This window comes from Chiloscyllium punctatum, chromosome 25 (assembly GCF_047496795.1).
Source record: "Chiloscyllium punctatum isolate Juve2018m chromosome 25, sChiPun1.3, whole genome shotgun sequence".
Classification (NCBI taxonomy): Eukaryota; Metazoa; Chordata; class Chondrichthyes; order Orectolobiformes; family Hemiscylliidae; genus Chiloscyllium; species Chiloscyllium punctatum.
Window position 1 is genome coordinate 14752994 of NC_092763.1, and position 20770 is coordinate 14773763.

Below are 20770 nucleotides of genomic sequence, written 5' to 3' on the forward strand. Positions count from 1 at the left end.
CAGGCAACTGACTATGTGGAGTTTGCACGTTCTCCCAGTGTCTGCGTGGGTTTCTTCCGGGTGCTCCGGTTTCTTCCCACAGTCCAAAGATGTGCAGGTCAGGTGAGTTGGCCATGCTAAATTGCCCGTAGTGTTAGGTGAAGGGGTAAATGTAGGGGTATGGGTGGGTTGCGCTTTGGCAGGTCGGTGTGGACTTGTTGGGCCGAAGGGCCTGTTTCCACACTGTAATGTAAACTAAACTAAATTGTGACAGTGGAGTTGATATTATTGGATAGATTTAGTCAAGTCAAACAGCACAGACAATAAATGCTGGTCTATGATACCAATGGATTTTTCATCTTATGAACAAATAAAAAGAAATCCAGCTAGATGGTCAGTTGGGAAGAGTTGAAGATTGCAGACTGATTCAAATATGGAGATAAAACAGCTTTTATTATTTTCCTTATTAGTTAAGGTAACTGACTGCAAAATGCATATACATTGTGAAACTTACTTCTTGTTTCATAATAACAAATTGTGCACATATAAGGATACTTAAGAAATATAAAAATAGAAACTTCTTGTCTAAGTTGGTATAACAAAATTATGACTGGTGTTTTTTCAATATGGCACCAATCAAAAAAATCTTGATATCAAATTAACATTAACACAAGATAACAAAACAGAAATATATAATGAGATTACAAAGTGACATAACGGAAAAACTGTTACATCGTTATTTCAAAAACAAATTCCTTTGCAATCACTTCTTTTAGTCTTCAGTTTTCCTAATTACTTCCTCTGTAAATAGTCAACCTGAAATGGCTATCTTCTGCACATTGACAGAAGTCACACAATGCCAGGTTACAGTCCAACAGGGGTATAATTGAAATCACAAGCTTTCAGAGTGTTGCTCCTTTGTCAGGTGAAGTCAGATGAAGGAGCAACGCTTCGAAAGCTTATGATTTCAAATAAATCTGTTGGACGATAACCTGGTGTCATGTGACATTTGACCTAGTCCACCCCAGTCTAACACTGGCACTTCCACATCTATGTCACTCACCTTCATGCAGATGTATCACCACAAAGAACGCAAAGTGATATTTTGTGCTGATAGAGATAAAACAATAATCCGTCTGAATTTTGTATGGTGTTTCATCCAATGTAAATTCTATGTTGAATCCCTGACTTGTACGATCCTTCCCCAAAAAATCAAAGACATCCACATCAAGAAACATGAGGGATAATTTTAACCTAACCTGCTAGATGGGCAAACCATTGGGGTGGGTGGATGGCTCAAAAGTATTCCCTGTTTGACGTCAAACCAGTTTTGCACTCAATCTCATCAGTTTCCTGACAGGTGGGCTTGTGGAGGCAATAATTATGACTTTTTTTTAAGCATGCCTTAATAAGTGTTGCTTCAGTTGCTGTGGTTCGGTGACAGATTCTGTGAATCCATTCAACGTTGTGATGAGTAGAGTTAAAAAGTCTAGCAGCCTCACATTACCTAACTGTTCCAAGTATAAATGTGCCAGCTCCTTATTTGAAGTTCAACTTTGCTTGCTACATCAATATAAGTCAGTGTATTTTTGTTCCCCAAGTCATTTTTTCGATACCTACTGCTGTACTTTTCTTTTGAATAGTGTGTTACACTAAGATAAAAGTACCCAAATGTTTTCTTTTCACAGCCTGTGTTGCTTAACATGGAACTCAATCATGAAAAAAATCTATGAATCAATATTCTGACTAATTTGTTTCAATGGTGAAATGTAATTACTAACAGATCTTGGTGTTTAAGATTTATTCATCCGTGCTGGTATTAATCATCTTGGAACCTCCAGACCCGGATGGCTTTAAAGAAACAAGTCAGTGAGGAAGAAACCTAAGTGCAGCTTGGCTGATGTTTCTCAGCTGCATAGGCTGGAATGAAAGTGCACGTGGGCCTCAATCGAGAGATCTTTGGCAATGTGAGCACATTTATAAAGCAGCTCTCAGTACCTAATTCTCTCACTGACTGGCTTTCTGTTTGCTCACATGAATTATTACCTTGTTGAAGGATGGTTCCGTTATTTAAATCAACGTGTTTGGACATGTTAAGATTCTTTCCGGGCCAGGTTAGAATTGAATCTGATCTCTGCACCACAAGATCCTAAATCACTTTATTTCGTGCACAAATGGAGGCTTGATCATAGTTACTTTAATCATTCTGTTTAAACATACTATGCCACTTGTCTAAGGGCGGGTGGGAGTTGAACCCAGACCTTCCGGTCCAGAAGAAGAAGCACTACCACTGTGCCCCAAACCCTAAGACATGTATCTGGGGCTGGTGAGACTTATACCTGGCCTTCTGGCCCAGAGACAGAAATACTATACTATCTCGGCACCATAACTAATGTTTACTATGATCATATGGAAACATATGTTTTGAAGTTGCGTTAACCATTTGTGCAAGTTCCAGCGGAAGGGTAAGCAATAGCAATTTCCACATTTAGGTTCCACTACCCACAGGTCTTTAGAAAAGAGCTGGACAAATTCCGAAAGGTAGACTGCTGCCTGGGTTAAAATGGTAGGCCTGGGAATAAAGAGGAGCTATATTAATGAGTAACTTCTGGATCACACCTAACTTTCCTTCAGATATTGGACAGGACTATAGATTAGATTCCTTACAGTGCAGAAACAGGCCCTTCAACCCAACAAGTCCACACCGACCCTCCAAAGAGTAACCCACCCAGACCCATTTCTCTCTGACTAATGCACCTAACTCCATGAACAAGTTAGCATGGTCTCGATTAGAGTGGTGCTGGAAAAGCACAGCAGGTCAGGCAGCATCCAAGGAGCAGGAAAAGTCGACATTTCGGGCAAAAGCCCTTCATCAGGAATAGAGGGTTCCAGCATCTGCAGTCCTTGTTTTTTACCTCGCAATTTAGCATGGCCACTTCACCTAACCTATACATCTTTGGACTGTGGGAGGAAACTGGAGCAAACCCACGCAGATACGGGGAGACTGTGCAAACTCCACACAGACAGTCACCCAAGGCTGGAATCGAACCTGGGTCCCTGGCGCTGTGAGGTAGCAGTGCTAACCACTGGGCCACTGTGCCAACCGTGGTACACTGCTTCTTGGATTAGGCACTGGTTGTTTCAGTAGGAGACTAAATGATGGAGGGTGGTTTGGTGTTCTATGTGGACTGAATCGTGTCTAGATGGGGTGGCACACATGACCTTTTCTACTCCATTCATGGTCGAGTGTGTGGTGCTGGAAAAGCACAGCAGGTCAGGCAGCATCTGAGGAGCAGGATAAATGATGTTTCGGGCATAAGCCCTTCATTAGGAATGGTTTCCTGATGAAGGGCTTATGCCTGAAACATAATTTCTCCTGCTCCTTGGATGCTGCCTGACCTGCTGTTCTTTCGATCACCACACTCTCAACTATGATCTTCAGCAGCTGTAGTCCTCACTTTCTCTACTCTATTCATAGTTAAGCAGCTACCTTAACTTAAACATAATACTTAAAGGCACATTAAAAAGTCTGAAAAAAAGTCAATGCCACTTTTCCATGCTGAAAAGTGTTACATAAAAAAACATTCAAAATATTGTCATAAATTCCCACTCCCCAATCCTATACTGTCTCCATTGATTTTGTCCTGCAAAGACTTTAATTTGGAAAATTTTTATTTCAATAAGCATAACTTCCCACTGAAATACAAAACATGGGAAGTAACTTACAAATCTACTTTAATCCATCTGTTTTGGCAGTAAATTTATGTGAATGCATGGTTAAACAAGATTTATCTTCTTTATGAAAAATAAATAAAACTGTCACACACATTGTGATGAAATCATACACTTAATACCTGATTATCACTAAACTTAAATTTTGCATCTCAACAAAATAGATCTTGGTTTTTAAAATGCCAAGAAAGCACTGAAGGAGAAAAAGCATTTGAAAATCCAAGGCACTTCTTCTGGCAATTATTAATGTCCTTTTCTTAATCTCTGTTATTCTTTATCATGTCACTTCTCTCTCTCAAGCATATTATACTATGTTCCTGCTCATCTGAATGGGTGACTGATGTTCTCCAACAGCCACCTGACTGGAGACAATTCAAGTCAAAGTGTCAGCAGAGTTCTGACTTTTTAAGGGAGCATTAAAGTAGTGACTGAATATGTACATCCCAGCAGACGTTGATGAATAGGCAGCTGATGTCAATTGTTAACATTCAATGACTACCTTGGCTGAGATCAGAAACTTTAACACAGAAAAATGATTCAATTTGGGAACTTTTTGCTGTGTGTAGTATCTACTGACTGACTTTAATTGTTGATACCTAATGGGATCATAATCTTTCACATGTCCATCTGAGCTCCAATCATTCACAATTAACCCTGTAATGTTGAAACACACTGTCAACTGGGGACCTCCCCAGATGTATCCAAAAGGTTTTTTCAATGGTTCAGTTTTCTTGGTTCAAAGATAAGAACTAACTCTTCGCATCCTACGTGGAGGTTTGTGAACCTTAAACAAATGCCCTCTAATTCATCCTCAGCATCCTAGGTAGCTTTGAGTCTCTCAGAGACTTCTCAGAAGTTTAAAGAATTGGATTTTATCCCCTTTCAACCTTTTTCCGAAGAAATAACGTTGAAGTATTTGGACACTGTGTTCATTACCCTAACATGGATATCTAAATCACATAACCGAAAACAAATCAGGTCCATCGCAAAGCTATGATAACTTGATCAGTGATTTATACACAAACTATCCACTTCACTCATCATCAAATGCCTTTCAGATAGATTTCATAATTATATATGTTTGTAAACCAAGCACAACAAAACAGGCTCTCTCATGGTGATGAGCCATCTTTTGAACACTGCAATGAATTACTGCACAGTTTTGAAAAACCTACAAGAACTCTATAATCAGAAAGTGTGCTTTACATTCGATTTCTATAGTTTGAATCTCTGCATTTATGTGAATTTTGGTTTATATATGCTTTGTGTGATAACAACACTACCCAGGCAACGGTACACTTGAAAGGCTCAGTTCCTTTCTGTGTATTCTGCATCACGACAGCTTTAGATTTACTTGCTCATGCTTCCATTTGCCCGAGCAGGGCTGAAAGAATCTTCATCTGATTTGTCTTGTTCAACGCGCATTAATGAGCGTTTCCTCTTGTTTGACAGCTGATTGCTGGATACGGATGACTTTCTCGTGAAGGAACTTGTCAGTCTCCGTCTAAAGTTCTCTCCAGAGAAGAAGTACAAGAGTGGATCAAAGCAGGTATTGGCAGCTGCCAGACAGAGTGTGACCACCACAGACTTTTGCATGTAAACAATGTCATCACAGTTCCTGTTGCTTTGCAGCAGGGAATGCAGGTGCACTGTACGTTGGATGTGATAGGGCATAAAGCTGATCAGGAAAGCACCCAGCACAATGATGATCAAATGCACTGCTCTTTGGCGCGATGCTTTCTTCTTGTGAATGGCTGCTGTGCTCTTCAATAGTGCCCTCACAATGAAGGTGTAACAGACAAGAATGATGAGAAATGGCAGGATGAAGCCTAAAACCAGCGAAATATAGTTCATTATCAACAGGCTTTTCAGGCCTTGTTTACGCTTACCAGCCGGTGGTTCAAAGCACTTTGTTTTGTTTCCTTCTTTGTGAGAGCCTGACAAAAGGAACGGACTGCTGGTAACAGTGACAAAAATCCATATCACAGCACAAACTATCTTGGCCTTCTTAACATTGACTATTTTCAGGTTCTTAACAGGGAACACAATGGCCAGGAAACGATTGAAGCTCATGGCGGTCATGAAGAAAATACTGCAGTACAGATTGACATAGAGAGAGTAAGAGCTGATTCTGCACAAAAAGTCCCCAAAGATCCACCTGCCCTTGAAAGCGTAGTAAACCACACGCAAGGGCAAGGTGCAAACACACAGCATGTCCGACACTGCCAGGTTGAGCATATAGACATTGAAGGCTGTTCGTTGCTTGAAGGTTTTCACCAGTACAAACAGAGCAAAGGCATTTCCTGACAAGCCCACCACAAAGACCAGGGAGTACACTGTCGAATACACTTGATTCCGGAAATCATCAATCAACGGGCAGGACATGTTCCACGAATAGTTTGCTGGGATCGGATTTGTTCCTTCAGCCATTTTGGAAGCTGTTTGTTGGAAGGAAATGTCTTCAGAGTCTGCACTGGACAAAAAAAAAATGATGAGAAACAATTAAACCAAAGGCATCTGTCTCACCAAACCTCTGCATTTACCCTAAGGTACAGCATGACTGTGAACGTTGGAAACCTATCTCTTTGGGAACATATCTCGCAATTGAATATAATATATTGTTTTCGTAATATAATATATTGTTTTTACTGTTCTTATCTAGCCCATTCTATTATGACTTTGTAGCCACTTTTTAACTTCAAGGGATATGATGCTTGTAATTGCACGCAATTGCAATTGTGGAGCACCTCTGTAGACCCAAAATATCCCAAAATGCTGTAGAAGAGAGTGGTGCAATCTCACACAAAAAGAGTGCTGCAGAGACTCAGCTAATCTGGCAGTGACTGTAGAAAGGGAAAGAGAGTTAATGTTTTGACTTCAATAATGACTCTTCTTCAAAATTCATTATCTCACACTGAGATGGAACTTGATGAAGAGATAGAAGAAGGGGAGGTCAAAGTTGTAGGCTTTTGAAAGATGGGAGAATTGATAACAAATAGGTTAGTTTACAGGAGAATTGAGAGAATTTCAATCACTCAAGTAGAGGCTATTACTTTTGTGATTTCTTGCGGTTAATTAAAGTTCACTTGCTGGAGGGAGCATTCTGAGATGCGCTAAGTGTAAACTTGTTAGCGCTCCTACTGAGAGAGGTGGTGACATACACATTACTTATATTTTTCATTTGAAAAGTGACTTGTCATTTGTTGCTGGTTTTGAATATGCTGGGGTCAATTTGGCAAATGAGTGGCACTTTCAATAAGATGAATTTGTCAGAGGTTGAAGATCAGACACATATGTGCACAAGCAGGCATGTGTCAACTTGACTTCTCAATGAGGCTCATTGTTTTTGTATTTACCAGCTCCATAAACCATTTGTATGGTCCTGTCCCCCTTAGTCCAAGAACTCCCCACCTACTTTCGGGACACCACCCACGCCCTCCACCTCCTCCATGCTTTTCGCTTCCCCGGTCCCCAACGCCTTATCTTCACCATGGACATCCAGTCCCTGTACACCTCCATCCCCCATCACGAAGGACTCAAAGCTCTCCGCTTCTTCCTTTCCCGCCGAACCAACCAGTACCCTTCCACTGACACCGTCCTCACTCTGAACAACTTCTCTTTCCAATCCTCCCACTTCCTCCAAACCAAAGGAGTAGCCATGGGCACCCGCATGGGCCCCAGCTATGCCTGCCTCTTCGCCGGATATGTGGAACAGTCCATCTTCCGCAGCTACACTGGCACCACCTTTTCCTCCGCTACATCGATGAGTGTATCGGCGCTGCCTCACGGTCCCACGAGGAGGTTGAACAGTTCATCCACTTAACCAACACTTTCCACCCTGACCTCAAATTCACCTGGACCATCTCAGACTCCTCCCTCCCCTTCCTAGACCTCTCCATTTCTATCTCGGGCGACCGAATCAACACGGACATTTACTATAAACCGACCGACTCCCACAGCTACCTAGACTACACCTCCTCCCACCCTGCCCCCTGTAAAAACGCCATCCCATATTCCCAATTCTTTTGTCTCCGCTGCATCTGCTCCCAGGAGGACCAGTACAACCCAGATGGCCTCCTTCTTCAAAGACCGCAATTTCCCCCCAGACGTGATTGACGATACGCTGCACCGCATCTCCTCCACTTCCCACTCCTCCACCCTTCAGCCCCGCCCCTCCATTCACCACCAGGACAGAACCCCACTGCTCCTCACCTACCACCCCACCAACCTCTATATACATCATATCATCCATCGTCATTTCCGCCACCTCCAAACAGACCCCACCACCAGGGATATATTTCCCTCCCCTCCCCTATTAGCGTTCCGAAAAGACCACTCCCTCCATGACTCCCTCGTCAGGTCCACATCCCCCACCAACCCACCTCCACTCCCGGCACCTTCCCTTGCAACCGCAAGAAATGCAAAACTTGCGCCCACACCTCCCCCCTTACTTCCCCCAAGGCCCCAAGGGATCCTTCCATATCCCCCACAAATTCACCTACACCTCCACACACATCATTTACTGCATCCGCTGCACCCAATGTGGCCTCCTCTATATTGGGGAGACAGGCCGCCTACTTGTGGAACGTTTCAGAGAACACCTCTGGGACACCTGGACCAACCAACCCAACCACCCCGTAGCTCAACACTTCAACTCCCCCTCCCACTCCACCAAGGACATGCAGGTCCTTGGACTCCTCCATCGTCAGACCATAGCAACATGACGGCTGGAGGAAGAGTGCCTCATCTTCCACCTAGGAACCCTCCAACCACAAGGGATGAACTCAGATTTCTCCAATTTCCTCATTTCCCCTCCCCCCACCTTGTCTCAGTCCCAACCCTTGAACTCAGCACCACCTTCCTAACCTGCAATCTTCTTCCTGACCTCTCCCTCCCCACCCCCACTCCGGCCTATCAACCTCACCTTAACCTCCTTCCACCTATTGCATTTCCAAAGCCCCTCCCCCAAGTCCCTCCTCCCTACCTTTTATCTTAGCCTGCTGGACACACTTTCCTCATTCCTGAAGAAGGGCTCATGCCCAAAACATCGATTCTCCTGCTCCTTGGATGCTGCCTGACCTGCTGCACTTTTCCAGCAACACATTTTTATCCCTGTATAAACATTCACTCAAGCCCATTTAACTACTGGCCTCAAGCCAGAACCTCCAGTTAGATGAGAGATGTTCTGTAAAATTAATCTTAGGCCAATTTGGCTCGAATGATCCAGCCACAATATGGTGTTCGTCGCACGTTCAGGAAACAACTTACAGCAAGATCCTCTGTCACAAGGTAAAGACTGGGCGAAATTGCAACAGACATATTTGTTTAGCTGTCACGTATAGTTTCTTAATTTGCTATTGTAATTTCTGCTATTTTAGGTACCTACACTTTGTTGATTTAGTGCCTGACAGTTTTCAGTTCAACAATCTGGACTATCAGTGGTCACACCTCTGTTTACAATTTTCCTGTAATCTGTATTTCAACAATTACATCAAATAAATCTTCTTAATTTTTTAATTTGTGCGATCCTGTGTAATGACTATTGTTAAACTTTTGAACGTCTGGCCTCTTTAGCCTGATTCTTTAATGTCTGTACACGGTCATTCTGAGCTGGGGTCAGTCCGGAGTCAGCATTAGCATCAGGAATACATGCTGACTAATCTTATGCCTAACCAGATGACACAAAAGATTTTTCTTTGCAGCGAATCAAGTGTGATTATTTAACCCTTTATTCAACAGGGCACTTGGTTCTTACAATGTTCGCTCAGTTTTGTGGCATTGATGCAAAAACTTTAAGTAAATATCAAGTATTCATTTTGGAAAGGCAAATCAGGGCAGGGCTTATACAGTTTATGGGAAGGTCCTAGGGAGTGTTGCTGAACAAAGAGACCTTGGAGTGCAGGTTCATAGCTCCTTGAAAGTAGAGTCGCAGGTAGATAGGATAGTGAAGAAGGTGTTTAGTATGCTTTCTTTTTTTGGTCAGTGCTTTTTGAGTACAGGAGTTGGGAAGTCATGTTGCATATGCACACGACATTGGTTAGGCCACTTTTGGAATACTGCACTCAATTCTGGTCTCCCTGCTATAGGAAGGATGTTGTGAAACTTGAAAGAGTTCAGAAAAGATTGACAAGGATGCTGCCAGGGTTTGGAGGGTTTAAGCTGTAGGGAGAGGGTGAGGAGGCTGGGGCTATTTTCCCTGGAGCATCGGAGAATGAGGGGTGACTTTAGAAGTTTATAAAATTTTGAGGGATACAGATAGGGTGACTAGCCAAAGTCTTTTTCCTGGGGTAGCGGAGTCCAAAACTGGAAGGCATAAATTTAGGGTGAGAGGGGAAAGATTTAAAAAGGACCTAAGGGGCAACTTTTTCAAACAGAGGATGGTGTGTGTATGGAATGAGCTGCCAGAGGAAGTGGTGAAGGCTGGTACAATCTCAACATTTAAAAGGCATTGGATGAACAGTAAAGTTTTACAGGGATAAGAGCCAAATGCTGGCCAATAGAACTAGATTAATTTAGGATATCTGGTCGGCATGGACGGGTTGGACCATAGGGTCTGTTTCCATGCTGAAGTGATTTAACGTCTGTATAACCACCAAGGCAGATGATAACATAGGAACCAATGTATGCTATTACTCGAGAGGAGAGTGAAGGAATGGAAAATTTCCAGACCAGATGTGAAATATATGATAAATTCAAGATGGGTTGCATAAGTTTCAAAATGTTTTATCTGTTTTTGATCCAAGTTTTATTTTCATGAAACTGCTGTCTTCTGTTGCAATTGTATTGCAGGTACCAGCTTTAGCTCAGTAGCTGCAGTGTCCTACCACATAGTATATCGTTTACACTGGAACTCCAATTCTCTTGTCATTACCTGCTAATTTTGACATTTCAATTCCTCACTCGAAATCGTCAGCCTAAACAGTGAAGAACAATGGGCCCAGCATCAATCGCTGTGGAACATTGATTCTCATTTCTTTCTATGCTATACTTAACCATTACTCTCTGTTTTCTGTTCTGTAGACAGATTGCTATCTGTACTTTCCATCTGTCTCTATACGCTGGATTTCCATCTTGGCCTTTTTGAGATAAGCCAATTGGGCCATTTCCCACATTTGGAAACTTGAGCTTTTGATACTTTCCTATTTTTCACTCCTGGAGATATTGGCAGAGAGGGGCATGTCTCTGAAATGAAAGTTGTGTTCAGAGAAGTGTGCTCAGCAGAAGGCCAATCTGAGTTAGCTGAGTTCTTTTGTCAACTCCACACCACCCTCACCCTCCTCACCTCCATTTATCCCTATACCAGCCCATTTGTCCTCTCCTTCATACCTCCAATTCACCCTCCATGTCCCCATGAATCCTTCATTGTCTCTCTCTCTCTCTCTCTCTCTCTCTCTCTCAGTATCCACTCTGATAAAGTTTTGAAATGAACAGTATTAAAAATTTCGAGCAATCTATTTAAGTTGGCACATTCAACAGCAGGTCTGAGTTTACAAAAGATCATTGGAATTTAAATCTCAGTCCAAAAACATGACAGGGATAATTTTCCAACACATTTTTCTCCAGGTTTGGATGCATTACTGCATTTTTTCCATGAGTGTAATTTGGGCCATGTCAACATTACTGCACTCTGTGTCTTCTCTTTTTATTCTCAACTGTGTTTAGCTTTCTTGGTTGGTGTGCCCCAGCCCACTGCAGTTGGCAAGAGTCATGCTATACGTGGAGAAGGCTGTGTTATACCCAGGCAGGCCTGCCTGTGTACTGGCATTGGACTCTTTGCTGGTCATGAAACAGCCAGCAGCAAGGGAGAAACTATTCCAGTCTTCAAGACAGATCACCAACACCCTCTACCTTGCTCAGGCCTGCATTACTGAACTGGATGAGGCCCACCCCTCTCTTAGGTGGGTTCTGGGGCTCCAGTAATATTCATCCTGCTGGGTTGCCTGCAGTACCAATGGTGGCTACGGCACCTGATGGTGTCCTGATACTGAAGAGCTGCCATCCCTAATTGGTAGCACGTGGAGGTGGTCATCTGTCATGTAGATCCCTGGAAGTTGCTACCAGCCAGGTGGACATTAAATCCAGCTCCGTGTGGAGTTGTGGCCCTATCTTCTTTTCGACCTTGATTGATGATGCCTAATTTAAAACCTAAAATCTGGGCCCTGGTGCCGAATATTGGCACTGCCATTGCTCCGCCACTAAATTGTTTGAACAAATCAGATGGATTTATTCAATGATGTTATGCCCTAAAGGGAAGCCTCAATCTGCTTCAATGAGAGCCAAATAATGAACACCGGGGTGTGTTAGCATCACGTCTGACCTATATTTGGCCACAGAGTGCAGGATCCCTGGACCCTTTAAAAGGTTGGAGAGGAACGATGAGAGACATTAAGAGTTTAGGCAGATACCTGAATAAATGGGATTACGGGGCAGTACATCTTATTCTAATGGTGTGGGAAGAGTCTCTAATATTTCAAGTTTTCTGAAAAAAGCAAATTCATTTGAACAGCAAACTAAGATATGCTTGCTGCATCTTTTCTACTTCTGCCATCTTAAATGAATCATAATTAAGCAAATTGTGCTTTTATGAATTGTTCTGTTTGTCTCCAATTCCTGAGCATTACTTGCATGTGTTAAAGACCTCTAACAGACCCCGACACAGATTTGAGATAGCGGTGAGTGATGTAGGGGGCAAACTGACTGTGATTTTCTTTTTTAATTTGAAGCTGCAGCTGTGGTGATTCATTCAATGAAACGTGGAATTAATGTTTAACACACTGTAGGAATTCAGTGTTGTTTCTTTTTTTAAAAGTACTCTTCTAATATGTTTTGTGTGCTCAGGTGAACTGATTTAAGAACCATCTGGGGAAGTGGACTTTTTATAAAGAAATTGTGTAACCATTGGGATTCAGACGGACCCATCCAAGAATAGTAAGTTTTTCAAGCAACAACATCAAACCAATACAAGATCTGTGTACTCTGTAGTTCCATGTATATTTACAGTAACAAGAAGAAACACAAAATATTCAGTCCATCCAGCCTTATAAAAATATTATTGCTCCAGTTTCTATCAAATTTTTCTCACTGCTATTCTGATGGAAATGTTTGGCAGGTTAGCTGTACTTGCATTAAAATTGCAGTGGGATAATTGATACAAAAAAGGTTGACTATTTGTCAAGTGATATCAGATAATAAATTTCCTCCCCATAGTTAAACTGTACATAACCTCAACACATGAGATGCAAGGAATTTTGGCTGGTTAAATGTATGCGGATATAACTTTTTAAAAAAATAATGATTAACTGCAAAGCATAGCTTTAAAAGTACCTTCTCAGCACCTTCAGGAAGTTCAAAACAGTAGTGTTATGGTTAGTGGCCTTGCATTTAATGCCTGGAGGTGAGGCGATTCAACATTTGCAAAATGCAGCAACAGTTGCACTTCAAGGATTAAAGATACGGCATCAAGCTTGACAAAAAAATAATGAAGAGTTAGGGGATGACCCTGGAAGTTGGAGTTACTTAAAGGTGCCTGTCCCCTGCGACTTAGGCAGTGAATAGAAAGAGGATTTAGAAGTGCAAAACAGGTGCATGGTAATATATCAGATGACCTCCCAGAGCCTGCAAATGCAGAAGCAACAGGTTACAGACCTGTCGAGACGTCTGAGTTTACCAAATGTAAGAAAGCCTGAATGGGTGTGGCCAGCTCTCACAGACCAGGTTTTCTGGGGGTTTTTTTAGCAATAGCAGTCAGAAGCAGTTTGGGATTTTGGGAGAGTTAGAAGCTTCAGTGAATGAGTCCTGGTTGCTATTTTCTCTGAACTCTCTCTTGATGTTGTTTCCTCCTAGATTGGAGAACTGCATGTCAGAACTGTGTCTGAATTTGCCTTTTGTGCCAAGGGATGAGTTTATGGGATGTTTCTGCAATGGAACAGTAAAAGGTACTGTATCTATCACTCGGTTAAATTTTCCAATAGTTAAGTTATTCTAAATTCCTCTTTCTTTTGTTTATATTTGAACCATAGTATTTAAATGAATTGCATTTTGCTTAATGTCGAGTAGTTTGACTAGTTGCATCACATCTGGAACACAGCACTTCCCTTCTTTAACATAAAGAAAATTTAAAATAAGAAAATGTAGGGTCTGGGCTGCCTTCTTAAAATATTTTGAGGGGGTCTGGTCTGGTCCTTAACAATCAGCATAGAGCAGGGAGGGGATTTCTAATCTGACTCCAAATTAAGTTAAGTAGGAGATGTAAACCTAGCACCAAATGGGTTCTTCATGTATGTTTTCCTGCGTATCTCAGTCTAATGTTGTCAAGCACAGGGTGCCCAATCACCTTAAGGTGCAACAGCAAATTGATCTCATGGTGCTGGTAGTAGTACCCTCAATTGTTTGATTTACCCATCTATTTACACACCACAATGCCCACCCACTCTTTGTCTTCCTCTCAGGCTCAATAAATTGAGTTTATACTCTCTGGAGCTTAGAAGAATGTGACATGATCCCATTGAAAGTTTCAGGATTATGAAAGGGCTTGCAGGGCAGTTGTTAGATGAGGGGGTGGCATCTTGCTCATGCCAGTGCTAATGGTAGGAGCACCATTGAATATACCTAAGGTTACACCTGTCTGATTTTTAGCGTCTTGGAGAATCAAGGGGTATTTCGGGGTTTGGAGAAGGTGGAAAAGTGAAGTTGAAGTCTCAGATCAGCCATGTGAATGTTGGAGTCTGCTCAATAAGCCACATAATCTCTGTCCGCTCCTATCTCTCATCTCCTTGAATTCTGAAAAATCTGATCGCTTGCGGGCTGCCAGAAGACAATGTAGACTAAAGGAAGCTGCAGAATTGTTGTAAGAAGCCAACGTGATTCACTCCTTAAGTCATGCAATGCAAATGCCTCAGTGACCACATGACTTCAGTATCACACTGTATGGTTAACCATTAATGGCATCAGGATACTTGCTCATGGGTTAAAAATGCAGCCTTGGGTGGGCTTGTCCATTCACCAAGAACAACAACAAAAATAAATCTGCTTGTTTTCCCTCATAAAAGTTGTTTAACTTCACAACAAAATCCAATGCTTATCCTTCAAATCCAAACATTTTTTCAAAGATGTTTACATCATCATGTCAATCCTTCTGGTATATGGGTGGCTTGGGGCTCTATCACTTAAGGAGCTTGCACAGGTTCATAGTGTAACTGAGCAATCTGTCCACTGTACTGTCAAATATGGGCTGCAGACCAGCACATACAATGTGATTACAATCACAGCATCTAAACATTAATTTCTTTCCATAAATGGTTATGGGAAATTCTCAGGCATGTTCCATGACAAGAAAATAGCATGTACAAGACATCATAAACAGAAAAAAAGAGAAGCAGATCACTTGAAAATAAATATGGAAAATATGCATTTCAATGAAGCAAATTCTAGTATCATTTTTATGTTTTCTCGATGGTATTTTGCAACCTTATATCTTTTCTCCATGACAGTTTTGGAATTCTGAAACAAGAACAGAAATTGCTGGTGAAACTCAACAGGTCTGATCGCATCTGTGGGAGGAAAGCAGAGTCCAGTGACTCTTCATCAGAACTGTTAGCTGCTCGAAAAAAAACAGTTATTTTTATGCCAAAGGTGAAGTCGGCGAGGGGCACTAAGATGAAAGGTGAGCAGATAGGTGAAGATGGGAGCCCAAAGAGAGAAAAATGAAAGGGACGCAGGAGATTATGGACAGGACAAAAGAAAACTTGAGTAAGTGATGGTAAGAGGTAACAGGAGAAAGAAGTAGGTGGTTTCCCAGCTGGCACACTTCCCGATATACCAATTAGTACCTCTGGTGATATCCCAGCTGATAGATCCAGCTGACATTCCCATTGATATCCTAACTGATATAGCTGGTGTTATGCCAGCTGAAAGACCCACCTGATCCATCCAGAGATATCCCAGCTGATACATGCCTTAGTATTTGAGCTGACCCAGTGATATTCAGTTGACAAATTCAGTGATGTCTGAGCTGACCCATCCAGTGATCTCTGAGCTGACCCATCCAGTGATCTCTGAGCTGACCCATCCAGTGATCTCTGAGCTGACCCATCCAGTGATCACTGAGCTGACCCCTCCAGTGATCTCTGAGCTGCCCCATCCTGTGATCTCTGAGCCGACCCATCCAGTGATCACTGAGCTGACCCCTCCAGTGATCTCTGAGCTGCCCCATCCTGTGATCTCTGAGCTGACCCATCCAGTGATCTCTGAGCTGACTCATCCTGTGATCTCTGAGCTGACCCATCCAGTGATCTCTGAGCTGACTCATCCTGTGATCTCTGAGCTGACCCCTCCAGTGATCTCTGAGCTGACCCATCCAGTGATCTCTGAGCTGACCCATCCAGTGATCACTGAGCTGACCCCTCCAGTGATCTCTGAGCTGCCCCATCCTGTGATCTCTGAGCTGACCCATCCAGTGATCTCTGAGCTGACTCATCCTGTGATCTCTGAGCTGACCCATCCAGTGATCTCTGAGCTGACCCATCCAGTGATCTCTGAGCCGACCCATCCTGTGATTTCTGAGCCGACCCATCCAGTGATCTCTGAGCTGACCCATCCTGTGATCTCTGAGCCGACCCATCCAGTGATCTCTGAGCCGACCCATCCAGTGATTTCTAAGCTGACTCATCCTGTGATCACTGAGCTGTCCCATCCTGTGATGTCCTAGCTTCCTACCTTTACCCCTCCCTATGTTCTGCATTTAAACCAACATTTTCCCAGCTACCATCAGTTCTGAGGAAGGGTTACTGGACCTTGTAATGCTTTGAAGAAGCACCTTGGGATGTTTTGTTTAATTTTACAGTTTCTGTAAACTGCATGTTGCTCTTGTGCTGTACCACTGAAAGGTTACTGCAGTGGCTCATAATATAAATGAGGCAAAAATCCACAGTCAGCCAACCACTGGGCAGTTTGGCTCCAGTCATACACTCTTGCTTCAGAATCAGAAAGTGATGGATTTGAGCCCCATTACAAAACTGGGATGCACAGTTTTACCTCAACTCTCTGTGCAGTCAAACCCATCAAATACCGCACAGAGAGAAGTGCCGCCTTTTGAATGAGATCTACAAAACAGGATTTGCCTCATAGTTCTTGTGAATGTGAAATAGAATACATGGTTCTGTCTGAGAGAAAAGAGAGGCAGTCTCCTGCTATCAACAGCCACAAAAAGCAGGCTCTGCTAAGCTTCCTGTGCCATGCTCCAAGTGACATATAGCAGAGGCTTGAAGCAAGTACCAGGAGAAAAAGATTGAGCACATTAGACAACCGACTGTTCCGATATTTTTTATGATTCGGAGGTGCCAGTGTTGGATTGGGATTGTCAAAGTTAAAAATCACACAACACCAGGTTAAAGGCCAACAAGTTTATTTGGAGGTACATAGCTTCGTTAGATAGCTGGTCACTCGCTACCTGATGAAGGAGCAGCGCTCTGAAAGCTTGTACTTCCAATATATTCTAATCAACCTGTTCAGAGATGTTACAACATACCTCTCGGAGCAGGTAGCATTTGTAAAGTAACCACTTCAGACATTTATTAATCAACCTCTTCGGAGATATTCTTACACGTCTCTGGAACTAGCAGGACTTGAACTTGGGTCTCCCGGCCCAGAGGTATGGACACTACCACAGCACAACAAAAACACCCAGTAACCACTTCATTCTTTTTTTATACCCGGAAGTGCTATTACACACAACTGCATGATTTTTTCCATTGCCAAATCACCAGTGGCCATTTCACTTATTAATCTCCAACAGTTAAAAAAAAAACTCTGCATGTTCTAATTGATTAATTTACATGCAAAGTCAGCTAAGGGCAATGCAGACCACCAAAGGCGAGAGAGAGATAGGGAGAGGAAGATGGGGCTAAATCAAAATGCGAGTTGGACGAGGACCAGTAACCAATTCCTGATCCTTTAACAAATGTCCTGCACATGTGCTGCTGAGATAAAAAGAAAAAGGATGTCTAAAATCTTAGTTGCAACAGGGAAGAGAGTAATGAATTTTTCTATTTATCCTCACTCTACTGCTGTTCTGTACACTCTGTCTCTTTGAATGCCTAAGTTTTTTTTTAAGTTATGAGTCACATTAAAAATTTTAAAAAGCTGTCAAAACAGACTGTCCTTTTGGTTAATACTTGCTAAACTGGCTTGAAACTTTCAATATCTAAAGAAGGAACATACAATGTAACAAAGGGTGATTGACCGAAACAAAACCGGTAGTTGTACTGCCTTCTTGAAATGGTTATGAAGTCGGTGTCTTCTCCTTTGGTTATTGCTAAAATACGATAGTGGATTGTCAGATTTCATTGCAAATATAGCTGGAGTGCTTGCAGATATACCACTTTGCATTAGTGAAAGTCAATACCATTTGATAGATTCAAATGCAACCTTAATGTACTACTCACCATGCAGACACAACTTGTGAATCAGTTCATGAAGAAAGTCAGAACTGACCTGGTTTACAATCAATCCACTCCTTTGATGGTGTGAAAATGAGTGAATATTCTCTATCCAACTATCTGAATCTCAGAAAACCACCACAGGTTGATTTGTTTCCAAATTACTTATTAATAATTAGCACCTTCCTATTTATCCAAAGTCCCGACGTTCTGTACAAATTTTGTTCCATTGGATTCGGTTTTCCCGATTTGTTTCCAGCGGCTGCTCATACTTAATAAAACTTGAGTAAATGTTTGACAAGCTGCGAGGTTACACTGAAGATAACTGAGAGACTTTGATCACACTACCAAAAGAATGATGCCTCTCTTTAACTAAAAAGGAGTGGCTCCTTCATACTGCTTCATCATACAAGAAAATCTTTGGCCTTTGTCACTAGAATTCAGAAAAACAAATCCGGATGTTTTATTGACAGAGCCCTCTGGTGAATGAAGAACTTTCTTTGTTCATGCAAAGCTGCAGATTAGATTCTATAGCATGGAATGATTGATGCGTTGAAGGGAACACTAGATAAGTATATTTAGGGAGAAGAATAAAAGGAAGTGTTGGTAATGTGACTTGCTATAAGGTGAGAGCACTTGGGTGTGGAGCAAAAACACTGACACAGAGCTTTAGTGCTGAGGAATTTGTTTCTGTGCTATATGACGTTAAGTAATTCCAAAGTAATTACTGCATCGATGCATAGTTGTTTCAGAAAGCCAGCATCTCTTTTGCACGTGGTTGTGATCTTCACTGATTCAGTTCTTGAAATGACATACCCACACTGATCAGAAAATGAGAATGTCTGTTTCACTCCAAACTCTCAATCAGAGACTGAGAGCTGCAGTTTTCCCTGACATCTCCTAGCTGCAGGTTGGGAGGGTCACCCAGCATGACTTGAATGACATGGCTGTGGACCTTATGCATCCCATAGAACTAATTTTAAAAATGCGTTCATTTTGTGGGGACGTGGATGTTGCTGGCTGGGCCGGCATTTATTGCCCATCCCTAGCTGTCCTTGAGGTGTTGGTAGTGAACTGCCTTCTTGAACCACTGCAGTCTACCTGCTGGGGGTTGACTCACAAATGCCTCAGAGAGGGAATTCCAGGACTTTGACCCAGTGACACTGAAGGAACAACACTATATTTCCAAGTCAGGATCGTGAGTGGCTTAGAGCGGAATTTGAAGTTGGTGGTGGTCCTATATATGTGCTACCCTTGTCCTTCGAGATGGATTTGAAAGGTGCTGTCTGAGGATATTTGGTGAATTTCTACAGTGCTTTTTGTAGATAGTACACACTGCTACTACTGAGCGTCAGTGATGGAAGGAGTGGATAATTGTGGATGTGGTGCCAATCAAGTGGGCTACTTTGTCCTGGATGGTGTCAAGCTTCTTGAGTGCTGCACTCATCCAGGTAAGTGAAGAGTATTCCATCACACTCCTGACTTGTGCCTTTCTGATGGTGGACAGGCTTTGAAGAATCAGGAGGTGAGTTACCTGTCACAGTATTTTGAGTGTCTCTACTACTCTTGTAGCTACTGTGTTTATGTGGTGAGTCCATTTGAGTTTCTGATCAATGATAACTCCCAGGATGTTGGTAATGGGGGAGCACCATTGGGCACACCATGCCAAGGGGCAGTGGTTAGAGTGTGTCTTATTGGTGATGGTCATAGCCTGGCATTTGTGTGACGTGAATGTTACTTGCCATTGGTCAGCTCAAGCCTGGATATTGTTGACTTGCACATGGACAACTTCAGTGTCTGAGGAGTCATGAATGGTGCTGAACATTGTGCAATCATCTGTGAACATCCCCACTTCTGATGGAGAGAAGGTCATTGGCGAATTAGTTGAAGGTGGTTGGGCCTAGGACACTACCCTGAGGAACCCCTGCAGAGATGTCCCAGAGCTGGGATGACTGACCTCCAACAACCACAACCATCTTCCTATATGAGTCTACCCACCAAAGAGTTTGCCCCCTGATTCTCACTGAGTCCAGTTTTTCCAGGGCTCCTTGATGCCACACTCGGTGAAATGTCAAAGCTGTCACTCTCACCTCACCTCTGGAATTCAGCTCTTCTGTCCATGTTTGAAGCAAGGCTGTAACAAGGTCTTCTTCCCTTCCCAGCTTGAATAGTCCATGTTGCAGCTGAACAGTAAGGTGCTTGCTGTCCACAGTATCCTTCATTATTATTTGACAAACAAGTGCTTTTACTTCTAAAATATCTGACTGACTCAAATGTTTTCTGGTTGCACAACATGTTTACAAGACCTCAACATAAACTGATGCTGCTATAAATCCATTGTTTATGTTTCTGTTATTCAGACTCTTACATGAGGCACATGCTTCAAGTCTATAAAACTCACATGTTGTTGTCACAATGTTTGACTGACTATCTGTGACATTTCCCATTCTATGCCAATATTTGGTGTCTGCTGTCAGGATGCTTAATCCTTACAGGATTATTGATGCTATAGAGTGAGTTTCAGACATTTTTCTGGTGTACATGTTTGGTCCATTATAAATTTTTTAAAAACACTTTTTCTCCCCAAGTTTATCATGATTGTGACAGCTAGAACCTCACTGCAC

General features: G+C 42.4%; 1 protein-coding gene across 4 annotated transcripts in view; it reads right to left on the reverse strand.

Moving 5' to 3' along the window:
- Positions 1–3358: 3358 nt before the first annotated feature.
- LOC140495710 (cysteinyl leukotriene receptor 1-like) overlaps positions 3359–20770 on the reverse strand; it is a 30772-nt gene continuing 13360 nt past the window's right edge. For 2 of the 4 annotated variants that reach the window (XM_072594719.1, XM_072594716.1), the window contains exon 2: positions 3359–6179. In XM_072594719.1, the coding sequence (XP_072450820.1) occupies positions 5062–6141 (1080 nt within the window). In that variant the 5' untranslated portion in view covers positions 6142–6179 and the 3' untranslated portion in view covers positions 3359–5061. Of the gene's footprint in view, positions 6185–20770 lie in introns of all 4 variants that reach the window. The other 2 variants (XM_072594715.1, XM_072594718.1) reach the window with 1 other exon arrangement.